Source organism: Podarcis erhardii, assembly GCF_964252035.2.
Source record: "Podarcis erhardii genome assembly, chromosome: 13".
NCBI lineage: Eukaryota > Metazoa > Chordata > Lepidosauria > Squamata > Lacertidae > Podarcis > Podarcis erhardii.
This window is the reverse complement of record NC_138502.1, coordinates 14,701,001-14,721,848: the sequence shown is the minus strand read 5'-3', so window position 1 is coordinate 14,721,848 and position 20,848 is coordinate 14,701,001. Positions and strand designations below refer to the sequence as shown.

At 44.6% G+C, this 20,848-nt stretch overlaps 2 protein-coding genes across 4 annotated transcripts; one reads left to right on the top strand and one right to left on the bottom strand.

Moving 5' to 3' along the window:
* Positions 1-1,793: 1,793 nt before the first annotated feature.
* Positions 1,794-12,038, top strand: MYL11 (myosin light chain 11). The gene is made up of 7 exons (XM_081836666.1): positions 1,794-1,948; positions 4,272-4,367; positions 8,407-8,482; positions 8,608-8,712; positions 8,793-8,871; positions 10,866-10,914; positions 11,660-12,038. Exons 1-7 carry the CDS (start codon positions 1,946-1,948, stop codon positions 11,762-11,764), a joined length of 513 nt encoding a protein of 170 aa, XP_081692792.1. The 5' UTR covers positions 1,794-1,945; the 3' UTR covers positions 11,765-12,038.
* A 169-nt stretch (positions 12,039-12,207) lies between these two features.
* On the bottom strand, positions 12,208-19,879 carry QPRT (quinolinate phosphoribosyltransferase). Of its 3 annotated transcripts, none has more exons than XM_081836662.1 (5): positions 19,524-19,879; positions 17,812-17,850; positions 16,563-17,119; positions 15,449-15,580; positions 12,208-14,194 (listed from the first exon to the last, which is right to left on the bottom strand). In XM_081836662.1, exons 3-5 carry the CDS (start codon positions 17,112-17,114, stop codon positions 13,973-13,975), a joined length of 906 nt encoding a protein of 301 aa, XP_081692788.1. In that variant the 5' UTR covers positions 17,115-17,119; positions 17,812-17,850; positions 19,524-19,879; the 3' UTR covers positions 12,208-13,972. The 3 variants fall into 3 exon arrangements, with proteins under 3 accessions (XP_081692788.1, XP_081692789.1, XP_081692790.1); XM_081836663.1 differs by lacking the exon at positions 19,524-19,879 and adding an exon at positions 18,390-18,939; XM_081836664.1 differs by lacking the exon at positions 17,812-17,850.
* Positions 19,880-20,848: the final 969 nt, after the last annotated feature.

The window sequence follows — 20,848 nt, the reverse complement described above, 5'->3', positions numbered from 1 at the left end:
CAGCATGTCTGCCCCCAAAACTTTTGCAGGCATAAATAGCATTGAAAGTGGGATCATGCAGAACCTCCCCACTACCATTGTGAGCTCAAATAATCATGAATTTACAACTTTTAAAAATACATCTGGAGAGGCCCTCTGTCTTTCTCATCCATGTGCACCTTTGTCAGGAATTGGGAAGATACTAGTGCTCTATCTCTGTATTCCATCACTTTGCTGCTGAGCTGTTCCTTTTCCTTACTTCATGCTGTGTTCTGCAAGTTTGCAGTGAGAGGTGGGAAGGTAACATTACATGGGCCTATGTCCCTACTGATGTTGGAAATCTGGGCAATTATTCTGTCCACTTTTAAATCAGAAGGTCTCCATGGTCACCAATTTGTTGACAGGAGGGCTGCTAAGGAAGGGATCCCCCCTCCTAAAAAAAACACCTGTATCCAAGTTGTTTCTGTGGTTACAGCACCCTCTTCACACACCCCTTGCCTCTAAATGTGCAGCTGTGGTACCCAAGGTCTGCATTTCGCTCTTGGGATCTCTAGTTCCCAGTCCCTGTTCTAGCAATCAAGCTGATCTTTGAAGAGTTGCAGGTACTCACAGCCTTCACCCTTCCATTTTCCTTCTCTCACATTCTCCCTCTCTCTGCCCTTACAGCACATGCTGGGTCTATAACTGGGGCTCTTTTGAGGGGAAATAACTAGGAATAAGTGGGTGAAATTGGTGAAGTAGCTTTGTCTGCAGTGGAGTGGGGAGGAAGCTCAAGATTGCTATCTTTAGGAGCCTCTACTCCAGCCTGGGTGCCTTGCAAGCGACAGCTGGGTCCCACAATCCCAAAAAGGAATTTTTCTCAGGGACATTGGATACCCTTGGCTGGGAGGAAGGGTAGGGAGAGGGCCGAAGGGAAGAAGGCGGATATTGAGGACCTCTGAGGCAAGGAAATGGGAGTGAGGAGCTGAAATTTTCTCAGCCCATGATGGAGGCCAGGCAGCAGAGGTCCCACAGAGAACCTCCAGGGCTAGGGAGTGGGGCTGAGCTTTTAAGAGTAGCTGCCAAGCTCAAGGCCCATGGGATAGTGCAAATCTTACTGTGGGTGCCTTCCAGTGTGGTGCCTTCCAGATCTTTTAACTACAATTTCCAGTGACTAAGGATTATGGGAGTTGAAGTCCAACAATATCTGGAGGGTACCACATTGGCCATCCTTGTGTATCAAGTCTGACAAAATAGTTAGCCCCTGATCCCTGAATTTCATACAAGGAATTTAAAAAACAAACACATTTCCTTCAAAGGCTTTGGCATGAACAACTTCACCTTAACTATACCGACGTACTGTGTGCAGGTGAAATAAATGCACGGTTCTCTTCTTCGTCTTCCCCCACAATCCCCTTCCCTCCATTTCCTTGGTTGTCTCCCCCGAGTCACACTTTAGATTGTAAACACCTCGTGGCGGCGACCTGCCCTCTCATACTTTATAATGCAAATTGATGATGCAAGTCACAAATAACCCCAGTTGAAGCTTTTGAGTCCTGGCAAAAGATCAGTGGAGCCCTAAGCCAGAGCCAGAGGTTTACCCTGACACCAAACTGGGTAGACTCAGGACCTACTCTGGGAGAAGGTGGGGTACTACCAGGAACCCCTGTGATAACAAGATTTCTGGGGCAGGAACTGCCAAAAACCCAGTATGCTTTTTCCCTTCTCCAAGAAAGGAGTTGGCCCGTTTGCGTTCCTCTGGAGTCTATTTCTGGACTTTGGTTACCCCCCACCCCACCCCCAGTCCTGGAGCCAAACTTGAAGATGTGGCTATAGTTAGCTGCCCCGCCTCCTGCCAGGGGAGTCTATATAACCCCAGGGGAATTCGCAGCCTGTGTCTAGGCTGCTCATCCTTCTGGCCCTTGGGACATCCCCACCGCACCCACAGCTGCTGTTTGCCCACCTGCCTGTCCGCTGAGAAACCAAAATGGTAAGTGGGGTGCAGGTGCCCTGGTTCAATCTAGTGGAAATGTACAAAGTGGAAAGAAAATGGAACGTTGTTTGATCAATCTGCAGCTCTTTTCTTTCAAATAGGAGGGGAAGACTAGGAGACCATTCAGGTTATGTAGATGAAATACATAATTGAACACCCAAGAGGTTGGGTGTTGGAGAGTGGGGGACAGAGGAATCCCCTTACCAATTTTCTAAAATTTCATTTCATTGCCAAAACGGTGCTATGCAGGTCTTTCTCTTACCTATTTCTCCTTTCATCAGTTTCTCCACTACTCTCTATCTCTGTCTCATCTCTCCGTTTCAGCTTCTTTCCACTTAAACATTTTATTGTCTGTGCAGAAGAGATGTATGTGTTCAGGGAATACCTCGGAGCAATTGAGGAGAGATTGGGGGTAGTTGAATGAGGTGGGATGCCAGATAGCAGCTGGGAAGAACAGCTTTTGACGAGGGGAAGGGAAAGAAGAAGCCTAAACCGCATGCAGAATGTCATGTTAAATAGGATTATTTCACACCCTTCCTTGCTTTCTAGCTAGCCTTCCTTAAGATCCTATTTCCTTCGCTGAGCTATGCACCTTAAAATTCACCAGGGAATCCTTTCAGGCCCTGAATAGCCATATCATGCTCTTTTTTCTTGAATAATGCAGTAGAACAGTTTACTCAGCTGGGAATTAGTTGGACCCCATATTGAATTGAGAGAGAGAGAGAGTGTGTGTGTAAAGGGCAGCTGAGCGGTTGCTGAGCAGACAAAAGCTTCAGGAGTCATATTCCTGGCGGCGCCACAAAATCCAAAGCAAAGGAGCTGGAATCAAGGGATACTGTGGAACAATTTTGTTTTTGAAACAAAGAAGCACAAGGAGTATGTTTTTTTCTTCTTTTTGCCCTCAGAGTCTCTTGTGTGGTTTGTCACTTCACCAATACACATACACACACACACCCTCATATTTTGAGATCCAAGTTACAGGCTGCCACTAGCGCAAAAGAGCCAGTGTACTACAAAACCTGCTTAGGAAGCAATTACTCCAGATTGCTCAGGCAAGCGAGCCAAGCAACTTCTCACACACATTGCAGGCAAAAATAACCCCTTGCTGCCCTTGGCTGTTCAATCCATCAATGGCTCATCTGTTGGTACTTGCTGGGAAATCCTCTGTATAACTCCTCAGAAGTAAGCCCCAGTGATTTCAGTGGGGCTTACACCCAAGTAATTGTATATAGGGTGGCAGTCGAAGAGATACAACTTAATTGTCTGTCTGTCTGTGTGTGTGTGTGTGTATCAGCTCCATCTTCTGTGGTATGTTAGAGAGATTTCCCGAATCCTTTGACATATACACTTACCTAGGTAAACCTCAACCCTGCCACCCAGCTCAGCTATTGCTCAAACTCCTTTGCTGCCTTCTATCTCTTATGAGGCCAAAGTGCACCCTGTTCATGTCCGATCAGCCAGACCAATATATTGCAGGAGGGTTCAGAAGGAATTGTGTACGCCTTGCCAACACTCCTTAGAGCTCCATTTAACCTCATGCTCCAAGCCAACCTCCAAGGAGGAGGCCTAGTTTGTGAACTTTGATAAATTCCAATAACTGGAACCCTCTTTCATTGGGGCCTTTGCGGTTTCTCCCGCATCTGTGGAAACTTCCAGAACCTCATCAGCGTTCATTTATTTAGTCGTCAAAACCTATAAGCATTTTTGGAAGCCAGAATATGTAGGCAATTTCTGCAGGACACACAAGGCTAGTTTACATGTGCTGAACACATCTCTCTCTCTCTGTCACTCACTCTCACAAACACACCTCAGACTAATACATTGAAGATTTTGAGGAAATACCTTGAATATGATATATAACAGCTCCTCGACGCAGCATTTGTTGTTCCTGCCGTTTCTGAACTAAAGTTCTGAGTTTGTTCGTCAAATTATCTTCTTTTTAAAAGGTTTTTAAAACCTTTGCTACCATAACCAAGCATTTTGGAATCTCCTGAACCTTCATCCTGCTCCCCGTGTCTGTGGAAAGTTTGGTAACATCCTGATTTGAAACTGAAAAAATAACTTAACCCCCTCCCCCCGTAATAAAAAAGTTATTTAAAAATGAGCTGAAACTGCTTCCAGACATTTCCCTCCTACCCGGGACAGAAATGTATAAAATTATTTCATTTCCCTCCCCACCTGCTTAACTATGTTCAGCAAGCTCACAACATTTCACACTCTAGAAACCTGCAGAAAGTGTGGTCTCTGTCGCCCATCCTTAATAAGCATTTCGGGTGGTAATGTACACAGTGGTCTGATTTCCCATTTTAACCCATTACAGGCACCCAAGAAGGCAAAGAGAAGGGCAGCAGCCGAAGGAGGTAGCTCCAATGTATTCTCCATGTTTGACCAAACACAAATCCAGGAGTTCAAAGAGGTAAGAAACTAAGAAGAGATGGAGGAGGAGAAAAATGGGAAATGTAATGTATGGTACTCTTAAAGCTTACCTGGAACTATTCATTGAAGATGTTTGAGAAAGTCATTGACAGAAAGGATGTTTTTTTCAAAGTACTAGAAATGAAGGTGACTACAGTTCCCAGGATTCAATGGGTGGGGCATGCTTTAAATGTGCTTTAAATGTATGGTGTGTACGCAGCTACAGTGCAATCCTATATATATCTACTCAGAAGTAAGTCCTATAGAGTTTAATAGGACTGAACTCCAAGGTAAAGCGGGAGTACAGACTCAGTGTTTGGAGAGAAGCTGCTTTATTGTAGGCATGTAAGTCTTGTCCAGAAATCAGAAGGATGCAGACGTTATTAATAATCCTCATAATAACAGACTCAAATCTATAGATCACCTCCTTGGAACAGGATAGAAATTTAATTTTGAGGACCTAAGTAAGCTATGCGGAAGGATGTTCTGACCGTAAGAAATCTACAGAGTCTGGAATTTTCATCTGTGGATTATTTAAAAGTAACACATCTGGGGCAGATAGATTGGATAGAATCAAACCTTTTAAAATGGAGCAGCTTCTGTCCACCCAGTTTCACACATGGAGTCCCAGACCTCACTAATTTCACTTCTCAAGCTTCGCTTTAGCCCTTTCACTGTTCAGGATTCATCAGATGTTGAGAACGGCGGACATCTACAAGTTCTAGAGGGTTTCCTAAAGGAGAGAGAATGGGAGAAGGAATCCATGGGTGCTATAATTTGGCCAAGTTATCCTAAGCAAGTTCCTTTGTGTCTATAGGATACAGAACCTCAGAGGAGCTGAAACTATCAAACACCACCTAGTTAGTTGTGCAGTACAACCCTAGGCATGTTTATTCACAAGGAAGCCCCACTTTGCACAGCGAGCAAGTAAGCATGCACAGGGTTGCAGCCTTGGAAGGTGTTCAACACCTCCCTTTTTTAGGTGGATCTATCCCTCTCCCTCTACACACCATTTAAGTAGCCCTCTGTCTCCTAGTAGCCAGCCAGGTTCATTCCACTTGGGAAGCTGGTGTGGTGGTTGTGGCGAGAGCTTTCCATGTGAAGCTCGCCCTCCCCCATGCATGAGATTCTTCCCCTCCATTTTGAAGAGGATCTCCCTTGCCCTTTCACAGCCATCGCTGCTGCCCCTCAACACCCCACCCCCACCCCAAGAATGGCGGTGTTTCCTTTCTGAGACCCTTGAGACGCAGCAGTGTCTATTTTGGGTGAGGGAGGACCAAGAAGGTAGGTGACATCTGCGCTTGGACAGAGAAGCAGGAGGCAGCTCCTTACAAGGAAATCTTTGGAGATGGATTCTGGGTGACCGGCCTGAAAGAGGAGCTGTGGGGCTCTAGACTCAACGAAAGCAAAAATTGGGCCGGTGATGCAAAGGCTGAAAACCCTTCATCTAGATCTCACATTTGGAGAAAAGAAATCAAAAGAACACAGGAAAATAATTATCATTCCAGCTGTCTGGGCAGTTCCATCAGTCTTGTTCCTTTCTCTTCCCTCCGTCCTGGTCAATGAGCATTTTCAGCTTTTTTACTTTTTTGATGACAACCCACTTTCAATCAATACATTTGGTGAAAAGAACTGATCCTTGGCGCCGGGCAATTTATTGTCGATGACCTTTTTAGACCACCTCCCTCTAAGCAGCTTGGGGTAGCAATAATGGCTGTTCCCCAACCCGCCTCCATCTCCCAGTTTATCCTCAAAACAACCCTGCGACTGTGATGGGAGACTGGACTGGAAAGTATGAGGTGACAGTTGCTTCAGCTCACCGTCCTCTAACTTCCCCGCAAACAATTCAGAACGAATGCTTCTTGAATAGCCAGCTTTGTCTAATCTCCCTGTAAACAAATTAGGGGTGAATGCTCAATAAACAGGTTGTCTGGAAACGCCTCCAGTTGGAACAGCAACTCCTGGCTAAGGTGGCTCAATGGCCTGACTTGCTATAAGGGAAAATTATATATCCAGCCTTATGCTATGGTGTATTTTTTGGGTTCCATTGTTCCTTGGCAGTGACAGCTACGTTGTCTCTCCACACCTGCCCAAGAGTAGCTAAGGGTTTCTCCCCTCAGTGAGTACCATTTTGGAGGACTGCATGTTCAGCTTTTATACAAAAAGATTGTTCACCCCCAGCACTCAAGTGACAAAGCTGAGGTGCTGAGATGAGGCAATTACCACCACACAATTGTAATTATTGCCTTTAAAATTAAGAGAGCGTTGGGAGCTCCTCTGCCTCTCCATTCTGCATTCACTGTAGCTTGGGTGGCGTGGGGGTTGTTCCATGTTTTTTTACAGGAAAGAGACACGCCACACAGCCCCAAAGGAATAATAGTGACTGAGCAAAGGAAGGAGTGAGCTCCCCTCCCCTCCCCGCTATCCTCCGGAGATCTCATCAACAGCTCCTCTGGAATGTTCCATCTGTCCCCTTAGGGAGGGGCCCTGGGTTTAATATGAGACAGAAGAAGATTGTTCCCATTCCTGGTAGAGACTCGGAGGGGTATCAAGTGACAGGTGTCTCTAGGGCACAGCTGCAGAGAAGTGAGGAGGGGGAGGAGAGGCCCAACAGGGATCGTGCTGTGCTGGAAGCTGGTCTTTCTCCAATCCCACAATGCATTGCTAGATATAAGCATCAATAGAAGAAGACTGGAAGAGGGTGAAGGGATTTGGGGTCCAACCTGGGTCACGTTTTCTGGAACTCCTTTAACTTTAACTGTCCTGTCAGCTCATTAAAATTCCAGAGATAAGACGTCTGGCAACCTCCTTGAGTAAATTATATAGTGGGCGGCTATAACTACGGTTTTTTGCCCAATGCTTGATGACCCCAGGTTAATGTTTCATTCTTCTTTGAACAATGCTGGCCATTGATTGTAACAATAAAGACTGGGTTTGATTCTCCCTTGCGTTGCAGCAGCTTTTTCGATAGTTAGAAGCCACAAACTTATTCCGTTCTGTTGGCCAGCAGCCTTGTGCTCTCCATAGGCTATGGTGTACAATTCACATCAGCCACAGCCAATGTTTTATTAGACGCCACCCCAATCTCAGAGCAGTGTGAGATTCCAGGGGTTCCAGACAGCTCACCCAGGGTTCAGGTTTCCTTTTGGAAATGCGGCACAGCGGAGATGGTGGTGTCTTTAGGATTTATGGCTTATTTACACATATGTACAACCTGAGCCTACGATGGAGAGGTTCACAGCATTGACACTCCAAGAGGGCCTTGTTTATCCCATAGCCACAACTTTGGATTCAAGCAAAAATCATAAGTCAGAACACTCCTTTTAATATTCTTCCCAGAAGTCAAAATTAACCTTCAAAGGAAGTTCATTCAAGGCTGGTGTATGTTCACCTTGTCATGGACATGATGAAACCAAGGTCTTGAAATGTGTACTGTCAACACAGGCATGAGTGTGTGCCATCTCCCTCTTGCTAATGGATAGGTATTGTGTAGCAACAAAGCAATCTGTGTTTCCAGTAAAAACTACTACACTCACATCCACTGATGAACTTATAACCCAGTCACACAAACAAGTTCATGTCTTGTGACATAGTCACTGGCAGCTGAGTGTTACGAATCGACTCCCTGAAAAGTTTTGTGTTTCAGGTTCTGAGGTGGTATCACATTTTCTTCTCTGGTGGTTGAACTGTAGTGTTTTATTCAGAACTGCTCAACTGTCAGTTGAGGTAGCAGGAATCAAGCACTGAACATGCATGTGCAAACAGATCTTTAGAAGACCAGCAAAATATCACCATTTAAATTAAAGCTGAGTTACATGTATGTATTATATATAGTTTTGGAACTGGAAATTTCAGTGCAGATCTGTGTGTTCGCGCATTCTAGAAATCCTTCTGAGAGCGGACAGATTCGAGATCCAACAGTTGTTACAAAGGAGAGTTACCCTACAAATCTTACATTCATTTTTGTCGGGAGGTAGGGTGGAATGCTGGAGGTGAATTGCCTGCAATCCCACAATGTTTGCTTCTCTCTCACTTTCTAGGCCTTCACTGTCATTGACCAGAACAGAGATGGCATCATTGACAAGGAAGACCTGAGAGATACATTCGCTGCTATGGGTAAGAAAAAAGGGAGTCTTGAAAGAGCGTGGCAGGGTGGGCAGGAAGGAAAGCAAAGCTTGGCCGTTGATGGAACTCTCAAAAGCCACCCCCAGCTGATAATCCTGCCCTCCCCATCTCTGCAGGGCGCCTGAACGTGAAGAATGAGGAGCTGGATGCCATGATCAAGGAGGCCAGCGGCCCCATCAACTTCACTGTCTTCCTCACCATGTTTGGTGAGAAGCTGAAGGGTAAGTTATTTCCCTGTTCTATCTCTCCTTCTTCTCTACTTGATGTCAAGATCTCACTGTCACTCCTCTTCTCCCACCAGGTGCTGATCCCGAGGACGTAATCATTGGCGCCTTCAAAATCCTGGACCCTGAGGGCAAGGGCACTGTCAAGAAGCAGTTGTGAGTATCTGCCCCGCAAACCACTTTCCTTAAATGTGCTGCACTGGTTAACATGCGACACCAAACCATTGCTTGGCTGTCACTGGGTTCATGTGCTCCTCAACACACTCACATTTCCTTCCCAACTCACCTGATCAAACAAAACAGCAGTTTGCTTAAGTTTTGTGTTTGCCCTCATATTAGTGATTGGTTTCAATATATTCAAATTAAGTACAGATTAGCGAAAGACAAAAAGTTAGGATTTGAAAAAGAAATATCAAAATTCGATAAATACTTAATACAAGAAAAATCAAAAAATATATCTAAATTGTATAATCTGATTTTAGAGTGGGAAACTAAGGATGAATTGGTTAAAGCATCAATGATCAAATGGGCTCAAGATATTGGGAAAAATATTATGTTTGAACAATGGGAAAAATTGTGGAAGGAAGATATGAAATTCACTATGTGTTATATATTGAAAGAAAATTATCTCAAAATGCAACACAGATGGTATTTAACACCTGAAAGAATAGCAAAAATGAATAAAAATTGTAGCAATGTCTGCTGGCGATGCAACAATGGAAAAGGTACTATGATACATATATGGTGGAATTGTTTAAACATCAAACAATTTTGGGAAACAGTATATAACGAAATGAAAAAAATGTTCAGATATTCATTTAGGAAAACACCAGAAGGTTTTTTATTGGGAATAGTACCAGGAAGCCTAAAGGAAGAAGACAAGACTTTATATTTGTACGCAACAGTAGCCGCAAGGCTATTGATTGCGAAAAATTGGAAAAGTGGTACTGTACCAACAAAGATAGAGTGGCTTGCCAAATTATTGGAGTACTACAATATATCCAAAACAATGGGAGAAATTGGAAGGATCTCAAAAGAGAAGGCAGACAGGGACTGGAAGGTGCTTAAAAGATACTTGCAAAACTACATCGAAAAATCAGAACTCCTATTAGAATAAACAAGTCTCGTTTCAAATATTGGAATACTAAATAAGATGGATAACAATGTGTAATAGAAAAAGAAATATGAAATTAGGTTAAAAGTGTGTGAAAGAAAGTAATGGAAGTAGAAAGAAATTGCAATTGAGTAGATTGGAAGTCTAACACAAAGGGTGAGGGGTGGTGGATGGTGATGGGAATTATCTGTGGGATTGAGTGTAGGTATGTTGTATGTATGTAGGTATGTTGTATGAAATGTATGTTTGTATGTTTGTATGTGTATTAATGTTGAATTATTTTAACAATAAAAATTATAATAATAATAAAAAAGTTTTGTGTTTGCCCTCCAAACTAATTAGAAACCACATTCTGAAGTACCGTAGATTTCCAATTGTGGTTTAGAAGGCAAATGCAAACCATAGTTTGTCTGTTCAGATTTGAAAGCAAGTTGTGGTTGGAGAGGAAGAAGTATGCACTCTTGGGACTTGGACCTGACAGCTGAATCATGTATAGGCTGTTATGTCTGAACCATCCTGCTGCGTCTCAGATGATGATGATACATTGGCTCTGTGTATCCTACAAACTTATATAATTCATTTTACACTAGTTTAATTGTCATGACTTCCTTTCAGAAATCATTCTGGCAGCTGTAAGGGCTGTGAGGATTCAGAACCCTCACCAAACTACCGTTGCTGCTGACTTTGAGATTTTTCTTAGTGCTTCATGGCCTTTTTCATAAAATGACAGTGCCCTGGGAAGAGTAAATGCAGGCTGTTGTAGGGTTAAAGTTCTTCCAATGATGGAATTCAAATGTAGGGTTCTGTTGCCTATGAAACAGTTGCCTTTTGCCTATGTATGTGTGTGTGTGTGTGTGTGTGTGGAACAAAGCATTCTTCCAAGCAAAAATATTTCCACCAGGGAGGGCTGGGAGGGGACTGGGGAGCAGATCTTCTCCATAATAAGAGGCTGGAGCTCTTGAAGACCATCTAAAAAAGGACTCACACTTACCTGGGGATCCCTCTCAAACATCTTACTCTCTTTGCTTCATTGCAGCTTGGAAGAACTCCTGACCACTCAGTGCGACCGGTTCACCCCAGAAGAGGTAAGAGAACTTTCCTGCATCATGCAGAACATCCAGTCCTTTTTCTCACCTTTATGCTCCCCCTTTGTCCTCTTCATACCCATTTTTCTTCACCTGTGAGCTACTCTTTCCCCCAAAACACGAAAGGGCACACTTCTGCCACTCCACTCATCTGCCAAGCTAATGCTTAATACATCAAGGCACTGAGAATTTGCAGTGAGTTTTCCTGACTCTGCAAAATAATCTCACAGCCCACATCCACACACTGCCTAGCCAGAAAGTGCAGCTTTTATATAGACTTGCCCTTGACTCCTGTTGATCTGTCCTTTCTGGATTTAGGGTCTGGATTTAGCCTTCATGTTCACCTGGATAGGAAGGGAAATACTCAGCCAATGGAATGTTAAATGCTGGCTCTCCTAGGACAGAACAGTGTGCCTGTGCCGTGATTCAATGCTTTAAATGCTACAATTCCATTGCAGGACAGAACTAAGTTGAGAGTGAGGTGGTGAGGTTGGCAGAGGGGAAATGGAAGCAGCCATTGCAGTTCTGCAGAAAACTTTGTAAAATCGCAAATCTGTTCTTGACATCAAGCAGCTTCTCTGCTTCTGAATGACCACCCTCCCCCACCAACGTTTCAGACATCTGTATTGAAAATAACACCAGTGCATTTACTGACTTGGGAGTATACCTTTTTTTAGCTTCCTGGGAAGGGAAACCGAATCAGGAATCGGGCAACTTCTCATTTTGGCCTCTCTGCCTCTTTCAGATCAAGAACATGTGGCACGCCTTCCCTCCAGATGTAGCTGGCAACGTTGACTACAAGAACATTTGCTACGTCATCACACACGGAGAGGACAAGGAAGGGGAATAAGCCCTGGTTTTCCCACCCTTGCTTTGTGGGGGGAATCCACCCAAACACCCCCAGGCCGGGGAGTTTACCTTACACTGGTCCCAGATGATCCACACACTTTTGTAACCCAGCAATACACACGTCAAACCTGTTATTTATTAGCATTATTATCTGGGGAGGAAAACTATACCCCCCAAAGCCAAAGCCGTGCCCACTTCAATTTGTCTTAACCTAACCGGGACCTTCCTCCGTAAAATGTCTTAATAAAGATGAGGACACCTCTGTTTCTAACGCCCCTGTGGTTACAGTCTCTTTGACTTCTCTCAGTTTGAACTTCAAATACTCCTGGAATGGATTCATGCAGTGGGTACATCTTCTTTTTTTAAAACCAATTTATATTTCTGCTCATGTTAGGGATGCTGGGTTTAGTCAGTCCATTAGATTAACACACTAAAAAAAGTAAATTATTAAGTATGTCTTCCATATTTATTGCATTAACCATAAGCCATCACAATATAAAAACAGGAGTGGTGGACATTATATAATAAGTTTGATGAAAAATAAGAGATTAGGCCTAAAATCAATAAAATCCACTTAATTAATTGAGCAGCAGATATAAATATAATGGGTGGTATTCAATGACATTTTACTCATAGCAGATCCACTGGACTTAATGAACATAGCGAACAGTGAACTCCTAACCCGGTCTACTCAGAAGTAAGTCCTACTGAATTTAGTGGGGCCAATTCCTGGGTAAATGCGATGAAGATTGCTGCCTCTGGCTTGTAAATTTCAGAGGCTGTCTATTATGAGCAACACTCAGCTGAATACTGCCCAATATTTTTTTTAATACTTTCTAGAATCCATACCGGGGGGGGGGGGCAGAGGGTTACCATGATTAGGTCAAGCAACATGTCACAAAGCAAAGAGGAAGCTTTTGAGTTTCTTAGAACTCTTTGGGGCTCATGGAGTAAGCTAAGCAAGGGAGGCTGGGTGCAGCCATGCTGCCTGCCTCTGGGAAGAACCTTAAAAGATGGAATGTGGGAAGAGGCAGCAGCTATTCAAACGAGGCTTTTGGGTTGGGGAGGGGCTGTGCAGGTGTCAAGTTGAATCAAGGCCTCAAGGGAAGAGAAGGCATCCAACAGATACAACTGCCATTTCCTCATCTCTTAATGTATAAAAACTGCATTTTTATACATTAAAGCATTGCCTTAAAATTGAACTTTCCTCCTTAGCTAAGAGGGTGGGGGAAGGAGAAGTCCACCCGTAGCTACACTACACGAATCCACACACAAAGGATTTTAAGCCAATAAAGGTCTGCTTCTTGCTTCAGGGCAATTGCTTTCACCCATAGACAAATTTAAATCAATTGATTAAACCAACTAAAAGTCATTCAGATACGTTCACTTCGACTCAAGAGGCAGAGAGTTTGGAGGGGGGGTGGTCTCTTGCAATAGATGTGGTGCTGCTTGCGGGGCGGAAGCATCCTGAAGACATTCAAGGAACAGAAATATTGAAGGTGTTGGGGAACCTGTGGCCCTGCAGCTGTTCTTGGACTCCAAATCCCATCAACCCCAGCCAGTATGGCAAATGATCAGGGGTGATGGGAGTTGGAGTTCTAACGTCACCTGGAAGGCCTCAGGCTTCCACACCCTGGCTTTAAAAAAAGATGAGTGTTTACTTGCTAGCTTACCAAAACGGCCTGCAGCAAGAGCTGAGCAAACACAACAGGAAAAGATCTCACCCATATTTTTTTTAGGGAGTGTCAGCAGAACTCCTAGAGATCACCTCCTGGGATCCTTCTGCAAGAGCAGATGCAGCCGCTGTGCTTGACACGTTGGAACAAAACACCCTGTGCCTGTAATTTTGGACCTTCCAAAAGCGCAGATGTGGCACAGGTTTGTAGCTGGCAAACCTTGTACAGTGGTACCTCGGGTTACATACGCTTCAGGTTACAGACTCTGCTAACCCAGAAATATTACCTCGGGTTAAGAACTTTGCTTCAGGATGAGAACAGAAATCGTGCTCTGGCGGCACAGCGGCAGCAGGAGGCCCCATTAGCTAAAGTGGTGCTTCAGGTTAAGAACGGACCTCCAGAACGAATTAAGTTCTTAACCTGAGGTACCGCTGTACACAATTGGTGCTACCCACCCTCTACCACATCCCCACCAACACCAAACCTCCCGCCACCTGGCGAGGCTGCTTGTCTGGGTCTCCCATCCTAAGGACTCAGAAGACAAAATTCCGCAGTGGCGGCTTGGAGGCCGGATCCCGGCAGATCTTGAGAGAGAAATCCACAGCTCTTGCTGACTGGGTGAGGCAACCGAGGGAGACCACGTCAATGTTGGGCCCCACAAACTGGGCCACGTTATCCTCAGTGATCCCCCCGCTGGCTTCCACTGTCGCCCGAGGGAAAGAGGCCTTCACCGTACTGGCAGTGGGGTGCAGGTCCTGTATAGGAGGAGAATTGGGGAGTGGAGGTTAACGGGAACAGAGGCAGAGTCCACTCAAAAATCTCAGGGCTTATTCACACTTTGTTGCCTCGCTCTTTCCAGGCACAGGTGCATGTTTCAAGCTCCATGTCCGAGCACGGTGGGATGGATTTGTTTTTTGTTTTTTTGCCCCTCAGCTTTCCCCACAGAAACCTGCTCTTTAGTGCTCAATTGGAGCAAACATCAATTTGGGTTTGCTCCGATTCAGCTTTAAATCATTCTGCCCAGACACTGAGGTCTAGCGCTGAGGGCCTTCTGGCGGTTCCCTTGCTGCGAGAAGCCAAGTTACAGGGAACCAGGCAGAGGGCCTTCTCAGTAGTGGCGCCCTCCCTGTGGAACTCCCTCCCACCAGATGTCAAAGAGAAAAATAACTACCAAACTTTTAGAAGACATCTAAAGGCAGCCCTGTTTAGGGAAGCTTTTAATGTTTAATATGTTATTGTATTTTAGTGTTTTGTTGGAAGCCGCCCAGAGTGGCTCGGGGGACCCAGCCAGATGGGCGGGGTATAAATAATAAATTATTATTATTATTATTATTATTATTATTATTATTATTATTATTATTATTATTATTAAAGGGTGAGTTTTTGTGGGGAATTCAGAAAGAAAGGGTGCTTGGAGGTTTAAAGCATGTACCATGTCTGGAAAGAGCGGAGGAAAGGTAGGTGTGGTAAGCCATCGGTGTCACAACTGAGGCCTAATTCTCAGATTGCCTTTGAGGGATAGTTGCTGTTGAAACTGGTGCATAGTTCTCACCCAGAGGGCCACATTGCCTTCTTAGGCAACTTTCAAGGGCCACGAGTTGGTGGGTGGAGCCATTGGGAAAAGTCAGCAGGGCAACTAATTTCAATTTTACTTTTGTACTGTAGGCTAGCTACACAGTACAAAAACACAGTGCTTGGGGTGGTAAAGTTGTGGTTTTTTTTAACAAACATTAAAGCCTGCCCAAGGCTGAGTGAGTTGGAGGCACAAATCCATGCTGGAGTCAGATGAGGAATGGGGGACCACAGCAGTAAAAATCAAAATGGATCAATTCCTGAAGGGACTGGATGCCATTAACACAACACTGTTTGACAGCACCTTTAAAGATTGTGGTGCTTTCACTTCATAGTTCCAAAAATTCAAAAGTCAAGCCGTTTACAAAGCAATAAAAAGACAGAGACAGCAATTTCAGCTTCAGCACCTGTCCCCATCTTGGCCCACCCAAGTATACCTGCGGAGCAAAGTTATCCAACATGATAATATCTGCACCACATTCTCCTGCCTCAAGAGCCTCTGTCAATGAACGGCACTCAACTTCTACCTTCAGGGCAAAGCCTCCGACGCGCCGGGCACTCCGTATAGCCTGTGGGATGGTAACATTTAAAAAACAGGTATGAAGCAAGCTAATGCACAGTGCAGAAAAGGTAAGGTTTAGGGTTTTTGGTTTGGTTTGGTTTTAAAAAAAACACCTATTCCTGGTTATTGTAGAGCTCAAAATGTAATAAAAACAATTTGAAGAATCCCACTTATTCACTTCTAACGTAACAGCGAGACTAGCCTCTTCTGTACTGTATATTTAAAGCAGCATTTGTCACTTTAAGCATCCTAAGAAGAATTGTTAGAAGACCTCTACTGCCCTCGCACAACTACAATTCCCAGAGTTCCCCAAGAAGAGGGATTGATAGTTAAACCACCCTGGGAATTGTTACCCTGTGAGGGGTAGAGCTTGGCGATATATCGTCCAAAACCGATTTGAAGTCCATATCATGCTCTCAGTTTCATAATTTTTGACTTGGCAATAAATAGATCACAAATTAAGATGTGTGTGTGCTATGCATAAATCATAATGTGGGGAAAAACCGTGAAGCCAGCCAGTGCCTCTACTTAACTCCATCCTTGTTTCCAGTGCTTTTCCCCCCTAGAAAAATAGGTGCAGGAACTCCCACCTTTTTGAGACGGACAAGTGGTTGAGCTTTTTTTAAGGGAGCGCCAAAATTGTGCATCGACAAAATTGTGCATCAATGCCGCCACTCTGCCCAGATTGCCTGCTGCCTCCAAAGAGGTGCCAGAACTCACCACAGAGGGGCAGGAACTGCTTATTTCAGACATCGTGATATATTGGTATATTTTGTGATGTTTAGCTGGTGCTCTGTTGCGATCTTGAAAACCAGTGAGGGGAATCGTTTGCTAACAACAACTCTTGGTGCCTTTAGCAAACCACAGTTCCCATGAGTCTTTGGGGCAATCCATGTTTCTTATGATGCAAGGTTCAGATGTGGCCTTGTTCTACCGCCATATGTGTCACAGGGTGATGGAGGGAAGGAGACTGGCAAAGCAACACCCACCTGTGTGATGCCGCCGGATGCCCACACATGGTTGTCTTTCAGCATGATGAGGCTCCCCAGATCGTAGCGGTGGCAAGAAGCCCCTCCCACCAGGAGAGCATACTTCTCAGGCAGGCGGAAGCCTGGTGTGGTCTTCCTTGTCCCAGCCACCTCTCCATGCCAGCCAGATTCCCGCGCTGCTTGACACGCTTTTGCTGCTGACGTAGCAATACCACTGCATCGCCCGATACAGTTCAAAGCCACCCGTTCGCCCAGTAAGATATCTTTGGCTGGCCCACGCACTTCCGCCACCCGGCTGATTGGTTCTGCCCATGCTCCCTCCGACTGGAGCCACTCCACAGAGCAGCCAACTTCAGCAAAGATGGCCTCAAAGAAAGGGAAGCCAGCTAAGACTCCTGGAGACTTGCAGAGGAGCACGGCACATTCCTGATTGTCACCGACAGCATAGCCACCGTAGTCGAAGGCAGGAGCGTCTTCCCGCAGCCAGTCACAGGCCAGTTGACGCAAACGGGCAGCGGGCAGAAGGTGTGAAAGATTTGGCTGGGAGGCCATGAAGACTAGGAAGAAACCATAAAAAGGTAAAGGGACCCCTGACCATTAGGTCCAGTCGTGACAGATTCTGGGGTTGTGGCGTTCATCTCGTTTTATTGGCCGAGGGAGCTGGCGTACAGCTTCCGGGTCATGTGGCCAGCATGACTCAGTCGCTTCTGGTGAACCAGAGCAGCACACGGAAACACCGTTTACCTTCCCGCCGGAGCGGTACCTATTTATCTACTTGCACTTTGACGTGCTTTCGAACTGCTAGGTTGGCAGGAGCAGGGGCCGAGCAATGGGAGCTCACCCCGTCGTGGGGATTTGAACTGCCGACCTTTTGATCGGCAAGTCCTAGGCTCTGTGGTTTAACCCACAGCACCACCCACGTCCCCATAGAGATACAGTACTGGCAAAGGCATACCAGACAAAGCCCAATAAACTAATGGTGTCACCTAGGGGTAGGAATGAGTGGTGGGAATTGCTACCCTTTGTCTGATGGCAGCTCTTCCTAGTGGGAGGAGAAGGATGCTAAATTAGGTTATCTTCCTATGACTACCTAAAAACTCAGGAAATCTGGAATGTGATAATGTTTGGGTCCCTGTGTTGCTGGTGACTGCAGATGACCATCTCTGTACTTGCACAAAGGGGCCACAGTCTGACAGCTGACCATTTTCTATATATAGGAGCTTTTCAGATTATTTGAAGTGGGACTCACCTATAAGCTAGCTCCAGCTTCTGCGCCCCAATTTCTCCCGTCTACACCAGAAAAAGACAATAATATCACATCAGTAAAGTGGACAATTTTTATTTTCTCCACCCCTTTTCATTTTTTTATGTTAGTATAGAAATATAATGGGTTCAATTTAAAAACCCTGTTAAGAAAAAGGAGGAAATGCTAATGGGACCTTCAGGGCAGAGTCGTCTTGTACAGGATGCTAGCCAGCAACACCCCCTTTGCAGGATATGCCAGTGTATTCTCTGTGCTGCCCCCCAACCAGCATTCTGTCCCAAACTTGCAAAAGTTTCCCGACATTCTGAGGCTGCCAAGCATATTCAGTTCTCATTGAACTGTTTTTTGGGATTGTTATACTCACCCCCTTGTTTTTTTACTCATGGTATGCTGTTAGTAAAAGGAAAGGAAGCGAGGCTCACCCTGGTTCATAGCAGCCAACTCCTAGGGGTCCCCCAATAGAATAGTTGAGGGGGCCAGCTGCCCAAAAGTTAATGTGAATTGCCATTCAAATGATGTGTGTGAGCTTCTTCTTGTGACTGATTATATGGCTCAGGGCTTACCTGCTCGCCAATATTTTATTCAAGTTGGCACCCCTGCCCTGGTTTTTCAGGGGGAGTGGGACACTGCCAGCCCCCACCTGCCTGCCTTCTTTCTTACTTAACAACCAATCCAGCTCTCCTGCTGATCTCTACACAAAGTTTACACAGTGGTTAAACTATGGCCAATCTTTTGTGAGCATCTGTTCTGATTTGTTTACTATGCGGACGTTCTCTGACAAGGACCATTTATCTTACATTCACCCCAAAGTTATTTGCAGGGTATTTCCATTTCTTTCCTGTAATCATTCATTCAGCCCGCATTTTGCAACACATTTCCCCATTACTTTCCAAACCTCAAGTAGCCCAGGTTTTTCTTTATTATTATTAAAGTCATTTTGTTGTGTGAATCCTTTCTGCAAAATACTGACAACAGCCTTGAGGCACACAGAGTGGTTGCATCATTTTGCCCAAAGTCCCAGCTGAGGTTACCTCTAAAAATTACTGTGTACTAGGGCAGGGGTGTGTGGGTGTGGGTGAGAGAGTGAGATGGGTGTGGGGAGAAAAAAACTTTGCCTAAGCAAAGAGTCCTGCAGAATAGAGGCTAAAATCCAACTTTTCCTCATTAGGCTCACTTATTTTTTAATGGAAGGATGTGGTCGGCGCTTTTTTCGGGAGGATGCAGGGGTACGCATACCTGTAAACATTTTGTGAATCTAAATTTGGCCTCATTGAGGGGTAGTATTTCAATTTGAGTAGGAAAATGAGAGTACCCCTAAACATTTTTTAAAGAAAAAAAAGCACTGGATGTGGTTATTTATTCTAACTTTTACCTGCTGCTAGTACTAGAAGGGTGTGTGTGTGTGTGTGTGTGTGTGAGAGAGAGAGAGAGAGAGAGAGAGAGAGAGAGAATGGGAGGGTGAGAGTCCAGCATTTAAAGCTAAGAGCATAAAAAGGGAGCCTTTAAAAAAGCAACATATTAAAGCAATACATTTCTCCCCAAACCAAACAAAATGTGAACCAATAAAGAAAAAACCAACTGTTAAGCCACAGTAACTAGACCAGATAAGGCAGTTCTAGGATTCCCCCTTCCACCCCTAAAGTTCTGTGGGCATCCCAGATGTAGCTAGTTTAAAAGAGGCAACGTTGGTTGCTTACCTGACTAGCCAGGCTCCAAAATGTCTCTCTGCAACTTTTTCCCTTGTCTAACTGGTTGCACAAGAGAAATTTCCTGAATTCCTGAGGGGTGGGAGGCTGTACAATGAGGGGTGGGATTAGGACCACGATGATTGCTTTTGGCACTTTGGACCCTTGTTTTTCCCTTGTATAAATAACTTCTCCTGCACAGCTGTACCATATCAGGGCCAAAGCAGGCAAAGCTCCATCCAAAGGATCAGCAATCGCATGAGCAGCCTTTTAGAAGTATTAGAAAATAATGCAACAGAACATCTGCACCACTGGCAACAATGGTGACGGTCTTTTCATTAAAATACTATTTCCAGCATTTGTTAAAAAGAAAACAGAATAGGGAGGGGGTAGTTATGGGATGATAGGTACATCATCGTCATCACCCATGCCGGATTTACGTATAAGCTAAACAAGCAATAGTTTAGGGCCCCACTCTATTGCGGGGCCCCAAAAAATTTAAAGGGGAAAAAACCTGGATGTACATTTCCAAAATATAAGATAAAAAACAAATAAAATAAAACCTACATATAGCAACAGTGTTCTGTGTTGCGTAGCCTCCTATGATGTAAGTAATGGGCCCTGCCTGCTAGCCTGCTCCCTAAAATATCACTGGTTTGCTCATTTCTCTCTCTTTCTTCTTAACTGTATTTCAGTTCAACAATTACTATGATAAAATACATATTTTGTTATGTGCAAATGGCTTTAGATACCTATTAGGTCCATAAATTACCATACAGCATATATTCAACACAAAAAACAGCGACAATTTGTTGTTGACCAAGGACAGCTGGGCATATAAAGGGCCCCCGTTACTTTCAGTAGCTTAGGGCCTCATCAAACCTAAATCCGTCTCTGGTCATCATTCGTGCTCCCTGTAAAAATCCAGACAGCTCACATGAACTATGCAGAAAAAACCTCTCAACTGGAAGCACCTTAAATTGCTGGAACTTCTATTTTTCTAGGGATAAGGCCAGCGCAACAACCCTTAAAATGAAAACGCAGATTTGAGAGGGGAATGCGCAAGAAAGGACCAGCTGAAAGTTTTATGGATTCTGGTATCTTCCCTGACTGGGGAATCCCTGCGAGAAGAAACCGCGCCTTTCACGCAGTTTCCTCCCATATATATATGCCTGTATTTTGTGTACAATATTGAACCTATTATATTTCTTATATTATTTTTATTTGCTTATTTAGTTTTAGTTTATGATATTGTTGTGGTCGATATACAGCAGATATATATAAAGCTAATCCGGATTTTTCTTTTCCTGTAACTCCAGGAGCCGGCCGCTTCTTTG

Excerpts from the sequence above, each read along its gene's own strand:
- MYL11 (XM_081836666.1), top strand. Across the intron at positions 8,713-8,792 it reads GTTTGGTGAGAAGCTGAAGG|GTGCTGATCCCGAGGACGTA; the intron begins GTAAGTTATTTC and ends TTCTCCCACCAG. Across the intron at positions 8,872-10,865 it reads GGCACTGTCAAGAAGCAGTT|CTTGGAAGAACTCCTGACCA; the intron begins GTGAGTATCTGC and ends GCTTCATTGCAG.
- QPRT (XM_081836662.1), bottom strand. The coding sequence starts at position 17,114 with ATGGCCTCCCAGCCAAATCTTTCACACCTTCTGCCCGCTGCCCGTTTG. Across the intron at positions 15,581-16,562 it reads CATCCGGCGGCATCACACAG|GCTATACGGAGTGCCCGGCG; the intron begins GTGGGTGTTGCT and ends ACCATCCCACAG. Across the intron at positions 14,195-15,448 it reads TGGATAACTTTGCTCCGCAG|GACCTGCACCCCACTGCCAG; the intron begins GTATACTTGGGT and ends CCTCCTATACAG.